General features: G+C 38.3%; 1 protein-coding gene across 2 annotated transcripts in view; it reads right to left on the bottom strand.

Annotated features, from left to right (window-relative positions):
• GABBR2 (gamma-aminobutyric acid type B receptor subunit 2) overlaps positions 1-12,582 on the bottom strand; it is a 490,383-nt gene that overhangs the window by 128,446 nt on the left and 349,355 nt on the right. For both annotated transcript variants that reach the window (XM_071804339.1, XM_065832356.2), the window contains one exon: positions 11,448-11,570. In XM_071804339.1, coding sequence (XP_071660440.1) covers positions 11,448-11,570 — 123 coding nt within the window. The remainder of the gene's footprint in view (positions 1-11,447; positions 11,571-12,582) is intronic.

The raw sequence follows: 12,582 nt of genomic DNA on the forward strand, positions 1-12,582 counted from the left end.
CAGGCTTTGGCATTTGATGGAGGGAGAGTTTCCTTGCTTTTCTTGCTTCTGAAACTAAGAACAACTCAAATCATTGACAAAAGAGCAAAAATGTTCCTGGCTGGCTTATAATACATCTACACAAGGAAAGCATGTGAGCAGATGAGCTCCTAAGCCCTTGCAAGTGTGGCACTGCTGAATGAATGCTGAAATATCCTAAAGCCAGGTATATTGCTATTTGGTAGTCAGCTCCTGACTGCCAAAAAACATCAGTGTTGTCCTATAGCAACTCTGTAGCTGTTTGCAGTCTCATAAGGGAGCATAAAATCAATGTCAACTTTGACTCTGTCTTCAGCCTTCAGAAGAGCAAATCTGAATGAATGTATCCTATGTATTTGAAGTTTAAAGTGAAGAAGTGCCACTGGGTCTATCATATACTGAATCTCCTCAGTGAATGAACAAAATTGGCATAGTGCCTGCTGTGTGAACCAGCCAGGTATCACTGATAGATGATATGTCTGTTGCTTTTAACAATGATTAGGCTGTGAATCATTTATTGGTAGTCTCACACTATACACAGCAATCTCATTAGTGTTGTTACCAAAAGTGGTAAACGGCTGCTTCTAATCCACACATATGTAATGACTTTACTCGTGTTATGTACCTGCCATCTGATATCCGTTCCTGCCATAGTCTGTTTCTCTTAGGGGGGGTTACACCTTGAAATCTCAAAAGGAGAACAATAGTCTGAATTGCCAAATGCGGTGGAAATTGGTTGGCTCTTGTTGGGTACCTCTGGTAGTTGAGTCTTCAGAACTGGAGCACCTACAGCAAAGTGTTCACAAAGCAGCAGCAACATGCCAGAAGTGTGACTATGTAACAGAACACAAGTAAGAATAATTATACATTTAAAAACAACAACAACCCCCCCTCAAAAAAAACCAAACCTACCAAACAAAAAAAAAAACCCAAACAAATAGTACCATGCTTCCATGTTCCAGAGTTATACTTCCACTCTAAGAACCATAATCCCATACTAAAATCAGTGTTTCTCAACAGCACAAGAAGGAAAATATGCAGACAAAAATTTTGAGGCTAATTGAGTCTAAAGATTTGTGAGGAGAGTAGCTGAGTAGGCCATATGATGACAAAGGTAATTTGATTTCAGTAACTGTAAAGCCATTTTCACCTGAAAACAGTAGAACTATTAATACATTTTCTTGGGGTCGTAGTGCCTGAAAATGACCTGGGAACCACTTTGACAGTCAAGTCCAAAATTCTTTTTAATGGTGAACATCAATGAAATACACTAAACATAAGGAACAGGATGAATAATAGATAAAACCATTACACAGATCTTCTAAAATATGCAACATTAGTCATCTTAAATATAAAAAGATGCTTTAGAGTTTCTATGTCATAGGAAAAAGTGCTTAATAAGATTGTCACTGTCTACCAAAGATAAGAGGAAAATAAGGTTTTATAGTAAACATACAGTTATATAGTAATGCATGGTACTGCAAAAGTAGATATGGAAGATTCAATTATTTTCTTTTCCTAGAAGAATAATGTATGTTTAGTGGGACTGAAAAGCAACATTTTCAAAACTTAAAATGGAAGCTCTTCACACAGTGCCTAACTAGACGTTACACTGTACTGGGAAAACTTAGCAAGAGTCAAAAACAACTGATGTTTATGGGAATAACAAAAGTATTTGAATAATGAGTGTATAAAACAGTTCTCAGATATACACAACAGTACATTTGAAGTCACTGCTCAATTTGAACCATGGTTGAAAATTTAAGTGTGACAGGTGCACTACACATTTCTAGGATCTACCTGTGAAAGTATTTGTGTCATTGTATCATTGTTGCAAACAAGCTGCTGAACAAGACAAATTAGAAGTCTCGTGAAGAACAGTGGTTCCTACGTTCCTGAGATTGGAAAGTTGCATTTATTGGGAAATGAATAATGGAGCCAGAACTAAAATTGGAATTGCTTACTGAAGAGGAATAAATATCAGCAAGCCTCATCTTCTTAAGCAGACAAAGCGGCAGCCATTCATCCTGCCATTTTGGAACTGACCCTGCCCTATTTCTTTATTTTTGCCAGTTTGATATGTGTTTCCATGGGAACAGAAGCAGGACTAGCCACCAGCTGAGTCAATCTCAGCTGCTGGCTCCCAGTTCTCACGTTTTGTTCCGTTTCCTTGGAAACTGATGTCAAACGAGAATGAGAAGTAAACCGGCTTTTGCTCTTTAATATTTACCCATTCTTTGGATCTGTTCTAGATCCTCTGTGCTGGCAGAAGGTTTAGAGCTGACTCTAATGGCCATTCATTTTCCTTCTCTCTGGTACGGTTGCCAGCCACCAGTGGGTCCCAGCAGATGCACATAAGAGTTCTTGGTTTCAGCTATTGCTGGTGGGCCGCCTGCTGCGAGCTAGAATGGCAGGGTTTGAAAGCAGGCTACAGATTTCAGGAGACATTTGGCTCCCTCAGTCTGTAATATTTCAAATTGGAAGGAAAGAAATTAAATTTATTTAAAAAATAGTAGGGGAAACAGATGGGCGTAATGGTATTTAGAGAGCAAATTGACTAACAACCTCTAACCTGCATTAGTCTGAACACCCCCAGAAACTACTTCACCCAATTATAGTCTTCATTTCATAATGCATGTTTGACAAAGTTTCCTCTAATCCAGCTGTTAGCTGACTGAATAGCCTAACAACACAATATAAACAACACCCCCTAAATACATCTGTTTCTGCATGTATACATATGCAGAAAGAGAAAAGAATATGATCTGATTGTTTCAAACCAGCAAAGAATCTGCACAAATCTACATAAGCAGTGAATGTGAGCCAGACATCTTTACTAATTCCAGATCTATGTTACTTCTACATTTTTATCTTGTGTGTACAAACACATATACACCCCTTTCTCTGTATATAATGTTGGACCAGAGTTTTTTCCAGTTCTTACAGTAAATGTGTCATGACTGAAGATGCATATTAAAGAAAAAAATGAAAAAAAAATAATTAAAGAATATGAAATAGCCCTGGAAAAGCAGGCAGGCAACTAATCTTTATGAAAGGCAGGTCCTGCTTGACCAACTTGATCTTCTATAACAAGGTGACCCACTTAGTGGATGAGGGAGAGGCTGTGGACGGTGTCTACTTGGATGTTATACTAGTAAAGAGTTTGACACTGGTGCTCACAGCATTCTCCTGGAGAAAATGGCTGCTCATGGACTGGACAGGCATAGTCTTTGCTGGGTAAAAAAACTATATGAATATCTGGGCCCAAAGATTCGTGGTGAATGGAACCAAATCCAGTCAGTGGCCAGGCCCACGTAGTGTTCCCCAGGGTTCAGTATTGGGGCTGGTTCTGTTCAGAATTTTTATAAATGATCTGCACGAGGGGATCGAGTGCACCCTCAGTAAGATTGCAGATGACACCAGGTTGGATGAAAGTGTTGATCTCCTGGAGGGTAGGAAGACTCCACAGAGGGATCTGTATCAGCTGGATCATTGGGCTGAGGGCAACAGCTTGAGGTTTAACAGGGCCAAGTGCCGAGTCCTGCACTTGGGTCACAACAACCCCAGGCAATGCTACAGGCTCAGGGAAGAGTGGCTGGAAAGCTGTCTGGTGGAAAAGGACCTGGGGGTGTTGATTGACAGATGGCTGAATATGAGCCAGCAGTGTGCTCAGGTGGCCAAGAAGGCCAATAGCATCCTGGCTTGTATCAGGAATAGCATGGTAAGCACGACTATGGAATTCATCATGCCCCTGTATTCAGCACTGGTGAGGCTGCACTTCAAATCCTGTGTCCAGTTTTGTGCCCCTCTCTACAAGAACGACATTGAGGTGCTGGAGTGTCTCCAAAAGCAATGAAGCTGGTGAAGGGTCTGGAGAAAAATCTGGTGAAGGGTCTAGAGGAGAAGTCTGATGAGGAGCAGCTGAGGGAACTGGGGTTGTTTAGCCTGGAGAAAAGGAGGTCGAGGGGAGACCATATTGCTCTTTACAGCTATCTGAAAGGAGGTTGTAAATGAGGTCTCTTCTCCCAGCTAAGAAGTGAAAGGACAAGAGGAAATGGCCTCAAGTCACACCAGTGGAGGTTTAGATTGGATATTAGGAAAAAAATTATTCATTTTGGGTGTTGTCAGGCATTGGAACAGGCTGCCCAGGGAAGTCACCATCCCTGAGGTGTTTAAAAGACGTGTAGATGTGGTGCTTAGAGACATGGCTTAGTTGTGGACTTGGCATTGCTAGATTAATTGTTGGATTTGATGATCTTGAAGGTCTTTTCCAACTTAAACTGTTCTATGATTCTATGAAAATTATACTTGATCTACATCTGTGCAGCTGAATCCAAATTTTCATGTATCTTTTGCTTAAAAATGTAGAGACAAATCCATTTCATAAGACAAAAGACTATAATAAAAAAAAGTTTTATATTTGATGTTCTTTGGTTTTAGCTAACTAGTTTATCAGGGTACATAACCATACTCACCTTGGACATACTTTTACCCTTTTATGAACTCCTTCCTGAGTTTTCTTTGTATCACATCTTAGTTATGTTCCTAGAACTCTCGCTTATCAGTGGCCTCACATTACTACTGTGAGAAACTTCTAGAATCATATATTCAGTTGAATTTGCATACAGTCCAAATAATATCTCTGGAATATTCATTCCTTCGGGTACTGCACCAGGAACAGTCTCACAGAAAAGACAATCAGATACCAGGAAGAACATTTATTCCTCCAGTCTTGTTGCAGTTGCATCCATCCACTTCAAGTATACTCAACATCTCTGGGTGCTCAGAGTTGTGTCAAGCTAGCTAACATTGTGATTTTGTTCTGGGTTAGTTATGTGAATGATTAACTTAAGCAGTTGCAATTTTTTTAAGTCAGGCTTATTCTGTCTTATTCAAAGACATGTAAGATGTACTGAATCTACCTAGTCTATTTATGGGTTTCCTCCAGCAGACCTTAAAAACAAAATCTATAATCTTGCCTTCCTCTTTATCAGCAAGACTGCATAACAAAGAAGATAAGAATCTCTAGGTTTCTTGTTGCAGCTGCAATCAGGAAGGACCATTTCACTTGATGTTGATCTTCACAATGTTCACCTGAATTCTTCACAATCAGCCCTAATTTTTATTTTCTGAAATAACTTACTATAACCAGTAAAATTTTGTCATCTTGTCATTCACTTCCTCTTCCACTGAACTACACAGGTCTCAGTACAGAGACTGGCACTTGTCCTGAAGGCCTCTACAGGTCACATCCCTCTTTCGCATGAAATGAACTTTTATTTGTTCCTTAATTCTATTTCATTTTTCTAAGGAATTTCATACCCATTTCAGGGCTTTTCTCTTATTCCATGGCTATTTCATTTTCATGAGAGCCTTTGATGAAAGAAATTGCTGAGTTCTTTTTGGAGACCTAGCAGGCTGTGTCAGCTTCTGTTCACATGCCTGCTGGATTCTTCAAAGGACTTCACTGAGTTTTTGAATAATTTGTTACTTACAAGTGCCATGTCAACTCTTCCTCAATGTAGCATATTTATTTCTAATTCTATTCCTGATTATAATTTTTTATAAATTGGCCTGCTACAGATATTAACTTACAAGTTTGATGTTTCCACTCTGTCCTGAAAACATGGCAAGACATTTGCAAATTTTCATGCAGATATCAAAGCAGTTCTGAGCTAATGATTACATACTGTTGTCAGTAGTTTGACTATGACTCCTTTGAATTGCCTTAGAAAGCCTAAGTGAATATAATCTGTTTCCACTGATTTATTTCTGATCAGTTTCTCTATTCCTACCAGCAACTCCAGTCACTCCTCAGTCAGTTCATCAGAAGGGTTCTAGTGTAGTAATCTACACAAACTCTTTTAAAAAGAATTTTGCTGAACACAGCAGCAAAGCAATCATTTAACCATTCTATGTGGCTTTGTTTTCTGCAAGTAATGCTCTCATATTCTGATTAAATATTGTCCCCAAAGATTCCCCGGAAAACTTCCTGCTACTGATATTTAGAGAAAGATGTATTATTCATTCTTTTGCCTTTTGCAAGAATTTTTTTAGACTGCTTTATTGTGTTGCACATTTAACTTACCAGACTTTATGATCCCTTCAGCTTTCCTCATTTGGATACAACTTTGGTTTTTTGAAGGATGGCCTCCTGCTGTTTCGTCATGCTGAGTCTCTTCTTTTTCAAGTCTTACTTGATGTGAGACATGCATTTACTCTGTGTCTCCAATAAGATATTCTTAATACTGTCTAGACCACCTGCAAAGATTTAACACTCTACAGTGTCCTTTTTAGTGTCTCTTTAAGAGGCTTCCTCAGTTTCACGTTGTTCCCCTTTCTGACGTTGAGTACCACTCTACTGATCTTTTTTGGTTGTTGCTTCTTCAAAGCTATCAAAGATAAGAATGATGTATTTGCAGCCACAGAAAAGTCCTTCAGCTATCAACACTATTAAACAGATGTATGCTATTCAGAATGAAATCAAGGGTTAATTCTCTCTTTGTGGATTCTCTGTTGAATTACAAAGCAGTCACCGCTCCTAAGTGAATTAGTCTGAGCAGCACATTTGCCCAGTTTGCACAGGCATTTTTTGCTCTTGCAGTGTTTATGACTCCCTCAACATATCAGTCAGAGCTGACTTTCTAGCTTGTTGCTTAGTAGTATGTGTCCAATAGCACTTGGAATGCATAGGTATTCTTCCTCACTCACTGAAATGATTAATTTGTTAATCTGACTTCACTCCATGTTTTCTTTAACAGACTGCGCTATAATGCCACTGCCATGGCCTACTCAATCTTTCCTGCAAATTGATGTTTTTATTATAGCAACATCCTCACATAAAGTTGGATGTTTTTAGTTTCCACATTTTATTTGTATATGAGCACTAGAAGCTCAAATAGGGTGCTGTCTCACTGGTCTGGTTTTTGGTTTTCTCTTCTGTATCTTCTAAAACGGCACTCCCCCCCCCCCCCCCAGCCCCCATTTCGTCTTTATTACCATCACAGGACAATTCAGTGTAAAACTTTAAATACTGGTATACCAGATATCAGAATGAAGTATATTTTTAAATACTGATGATGATATCATAAGGTTGCATAAGAGGAAACATCACAAAGATAATTATATAACTGGTACTAAGATATCAAGGAATGCAAAGGTTACTGCAGGTTTTAAAATTCTAGAAGAGATACTGGCATCTAGTATGCAAAGTATTACTTTTCTTGAGTCTAGCACACCTTAGGAACTATAAAAGCTAGTTCATTCCCTCTAGTGTACAAGTAATACATTTCATAAATATATTTATTAAACATTATTATTGGTTACCTTCCAAAGCCCCAGTGATGCAATATGTGTCACAGATATTTGTGTTGGGAGAAGACAAGCCAGTCAGAGGATTTCAAGCTAAAAGAATCACTACACCATTGTACTAGGAGGGAGAGGTGAGTTTGAATGAATATCTAGAAACAGACTTACTGAACTGTAATAGGTACGTAATTGAATTATGACATGGCTATTGCACATGGAGAACAGATTCCACTTTGTAAAAGGATTTTGCTGTTTGAGACTGGTTTCCTTCCAGTACAGGTGTATTGGTCAGCAACTGAAATTAGAGCAAACTGGTTTCTTATGTACTTTCATCTTGTGGCTGGATTCTTTGTGTCTAATTAAGCATAGAGCTCCCTTATAGCAGGTCATTTATATCGTTTGGTTTTAGGCAGAGGAGTAAACTCACTCTGACACCGTTTTCTAAGGGAGAGACAAACTACCAGAGCTTCTCTTCCATGCAGTTGGCTGTTTCCATCAAATCTGTAGCAGTGCTATGTCCTTGAGAGCTGTATCTGCTCAGTCAGGTTGGACTGAATCTGGCAAAGTTTATTATATTAGGCAGTAGGAAAAATCACACAGGGCACCCTTACACATCAGAATTGCCTTCTTAAGAAACCAGGACAAAATCCAGACAGTTGGGAAAAGTGGTAGAGTGTTGCTACTGGGGCAAAAGCTCTTCCACAGCTGTATAGGCAGAAGCACTGTAACTCCTCATGGCCTGTTGAACCCAAGAACCCAGTGGGATGGTGAGGGAGGATGTGCCCTGGTTCACATGACCTGGAGTAACTTAGTCTTGCACAAACCTTGTCGAGATCAGATCGTATCTGCAGAAAATTTTGATTATGACAAAAAAAGGTGAATTACAATGAAAAAAACAAATTCCAAATTTAGCCTAGGAAGAAGCTAGTGAGTAAAAACATGATAGGTCTCTTCACCAGTCTGAAGCATTAGCAAAAGGAGAAATACTACACCTGATACAACATGCAAAACAGATGAATAGAGGTAATTTTATGGATTAATTTGCATTTTTTACACTACTGCATGAAGTTGAGAAGCATTTTATGTCAGAAAAAGCTTTTGCGTTATGCAAGAATCAAGCCTACAGTATCTGTATAAAGTGTACGTAGGAGGAACCTTAGTGTTCTCTCAGAGATCAGCATACAGGAAAGGAAATTTTAAAGTGGTTCCTGACTTTATCTGTAATCTATTTGCTTTTATCCAATGATTTTGTTGTCTGTAATGTCATATACCAAAAAACTGACCTATTGATGGTTGGAGGATCTGGATATTTCAGGGCTCAATTCATTAAAACTTTTATCATGATGTCTTATAGCAGCCAGAGATGTGTTTTTCACAAGGAAACCTGACATCTAGGGTCAGGATGCCAGAGACCAGTCTGAAAACTTGACAGACCAAACATCCCACCTGATTTCTTCCTTCTGTCAGAGACAGAGAGTCACCACAAGCACCTTCACATGCCTTTGTGCTTTTAGATGTGGACTGCCTGTCCTCAGCTTTTAAGGCATGGATAGTTTGACTTTACATACAATTCCAGAAAAGGAGTCTGGATTTTTAAGAAGGTCTTGATAATTTGCTGTTGTTGGTGTTCAAATGAACTATTTCATGAATATTGCCAAACAGCAAAGGACATTGTCAGTTTTTAGGCTCCTCATCTTGGTTACTTTGGTTGACATGTTTAAGAAGACATAGTTAACAGAGGACCACCCAATAGAGGCCAAATGCAAAACTTTCACATAGGAAGCTGATGAGTATTCATAGTTAAAACAGCACTCGAATGGTTCATTAGCTAGAATGACTGATTGCATTCATAAGTTTGGAGCCTAGTCTCTCTCATTTGGATCAATTTTAACTGAGACCAAATATCCCTTTAAAATGATTCCATAGAAGCAAGTGGGTCAAGGAGTATATGTGACACAATATTCTTGAAATAAAACAGAAACTTGCTTCCAGTAGTGTTTACTTTGTGGTAAGTACTTTTCAAACACACAAAAGACAATACCTGCTGAGGCAAGCTCTACTAAAGAATTAATCACTATGGAATGCATTTAAAAACCCTATTTTAAAAAAAAAAAAAAAAAAGGAAAACTAAAATCATTTTTAAAAAGAACACACACAATTGTCATTTGCTTTTACAAAGGAATTTCTGAGACCTGAAGAGGTCTGCGTCAGGAAAGCAAATTGCAGTTCACCTCACTGCTTATATAAGACAAAAACATATGTCCAGTATTTTAATTTCCTTGTATAATACTTTCATTTCCTTCCCTCCCCAAATCCATTAGCTTAAGAAAACATTCTGCATAACTTATAGTATTAGCAAAGAGCTATAACAGCAAGTTTAAGTCAATTCTATGATGAGTGTTCAAAATATTACAAATTCACATGTGTGCATTCAGTTAATGTCAGTTTGCATGGGCTTACGTAGTTTCCAGAGAATTCCTGTTCTGATACAAAGTTCAGGCAACTGGTGTGCAGCCCCATGGTCTACACAGTACTCAGCATGGAACAATCACACTAAGTTTTTAGTGGTATACATTACACAACCAAAGAATATTCACTGATAGGTTCAGATGGAAACTGCAACAATTTAAAACTTGAATAAACATTATTTTTCAAACATCTGGTATTTATGGTTTGATAACTTCACAGTCACTGTTGCTGTCTGTAAAAATTTAACTTGAGTGATTCTGCTAAGACAAGATATCAGAATCTTTAGTTATGGCTTCCCTCTGATAAGGCAAAAAAGTAAAAGTCTGTCTAACTCGTTCACCCACAGCACTGACATGAGCATTATTTCAGCTGGATTTTGTTATTACTCATCATATTATATTTAGTTTTATACCAGCAATGAAACAGTTAAGAACACCGATAACTGAAATATCAGTTGCAATGCAGTTGGACTGAAATGAAGTAAACAAGTCTATTGACAAGCTGCTATTGTTTCAAGCTCTACAAACATACAGCAGAAGTGTCTCCATAAGACAAATTCCAGTTATATTTTTTCATATTTTTTTTTAATTAACAATTGCAATAACTGCAGAGTCTCACTAAAAAACAAAAAAAGTTCAAACTCTAGAGAATGACCAAGAGGTATCTTTTCAGACTCTGAAGCGATTTCATGAAAGGCACCCTGTGCAGTTTAGGACGCATCATCCTAAGATATCTCCTACAAATTACATTCAAATAGAAAGTAAAAACTTCTAATAATAAAATTCCAGAGCCATACTGCAAAGTAAGAACATGGTAAACCCAATGGAATAAAATATCTTGTTTTCTTGCAATTTTTAATGTCATAATACTGCCATTCTTTCTCATAATAATTGCCAAGCATTGGAGAACAGAGTAACAATTCTAGATTGACCTCATATTATCTAGTTCTCAGATATCATCAGTTTCCATGTTGGAGGTAATAAACTCTCAAACACTGCTAATCTGCATACAGATAGATTTTTTTTTCTAGTTCTGCATTGTTACTGCCATGTTTCTTGCTGTCAGTTTGTCTAGAAACCTACCAGAATGCTGGAAATCTTCTACAAGAGACAGTAAGCTATTACTAAGCTATTACCTCCACCCTGTCAAAATCTCTGGCATGACCTTTCTGGGAATGACATTAAAATAGGAACCATCAGTATGTGTGTATGCACATGCTATTACTGAAAACAAATATAGCAGTAGGTAACATTATTCCTGAACATCTCCACAAAGAATGCAGTCTAAGCAGTGACCTCTCCTGCACTTATCTTGAATAAGCTCTTGCTGAAATCTGCTAATGGGTTTGATAATCTATTATTTATTGCAACAGACTGCTAGAGAGTCTTAGCAGAGGACTCTCCTGTGTTTACAACACTTTCTTCTAAAATTTCTCACAAGTGACACAAACGTGGCACCTTCAACTACAGATACAATTTCTGTTGGTTGCAGTAATTTCATTTCTATGTGCTTTTAAAAAACAGAACCTTTCTTCCTCCCAAATACACAGCTTGATCTGCTTTCATATAGCGTAGTGCATCTTTAGCTTGGTCTACAGAAAGCTGTAGATACTGATATGCAGCCAGAAGTACTAATTGGGCTTGAGGACATACCTCCATGTTATACTTTTCCACTGTCCTTCTCAAAGGATCCACAACCTGCCAGCAAATCAAGATGCAAAGATCAATCAGTAGCATCCCTCCAACTATCACCAGTAGCTTCTGGTCTTTAATGATCTGGAGAGACAAAAAAAAGGAAAAATGAAGGGAAGAGATTCCCATGAGCCATAGGTAGATCCCTGTACAGCTTTATTCCTATATAGGGAGAAAAACATAGGTTGCTAATAAAAAGGGTTTTTAACAATGAACAAAGAAAAGTTTCAGAAATATCAAAAGATGAAAGCAATAAGACACAAAATTATTTTAGTTTGTTTCATATTTGTTAGAAGTATCTAAAGTGCACTCTGACTTCTAAAAGGAAAATGGGAAGACTCTTAAATATTAATATTGAAGTCCAGGTCTAATGTAAACTCCTGGAAAATGAAAAAATATATTCTAGCATGCCACAATTGTGTTGCCGTATGCAAATGTGTAAAAACGTTCATTGCTGTATGGGGATATAGCGGAAGATTTGGCGAGGAGGTCAGTTAAATGTAAATACGTTCAAGTGACTTGCACCTGTCTGTAGAAAAAGCACATACATCACACTAATTGTTCTACTGACCTCGTGTGCTTGATGAGTAGAACCTCTGTGTTAGATAACACAGGCCTGTGAGAAACTCCAGGCACCTTATCACTATGTCTGAGATTCCTGCTTTGTTGTGAGAAAGAGTGGGAGCCTGCGCCTGCCTGAAGCCTTGAAATAGGGGCGAGCTCAGCAGGCCCAGTGATCTTCCAGCAGGGCTGAACTGACCAGCACCTGCGTCCCCACCTGTGTCACCTCTGCCTGGGAGCTCAGGTGTGGCTTCGAAGATCCCCCAGTAGAGAGGTAACTAAAATAAAACTTGCTCTTTGCAAATGCATCTGTGGCCTCTGGCTCTTCTTGCGACATGCCTGTGTATGTGTACACAATTGTATCTTGCAGAGCAGCAGGAGTCAAAAAGGAATTTAGTTTTCATTAAGATTTACAGTGTTCACTTTTTCATAACCTTCTTGGATGTGGAAAACACATTTGCAAGGTATCAAAAGCTAAGTTAATTTTTGAGGGGTTTTGTGTGTCTGTTTAACATTTGCCTCTGTTACCCAGGAA

The sequence above is a fragment of the Patagioenas fasciata genome, chromosome 2 (genome assembly GCF_037038585.1).
Source record: "Patagioenas fasciata isolate bPatFas1 chromosome 2, bPatFas1.hap1, whole genome shotgun sequence".
In the NCBI taxonomy this organism is placed as follows: domain Eukaryota; kingdom Metazoa; phylum Chordata; class Aves; order Columbiformes; family Columbidae; genus Patagioenas; species Patagioenas fasciata.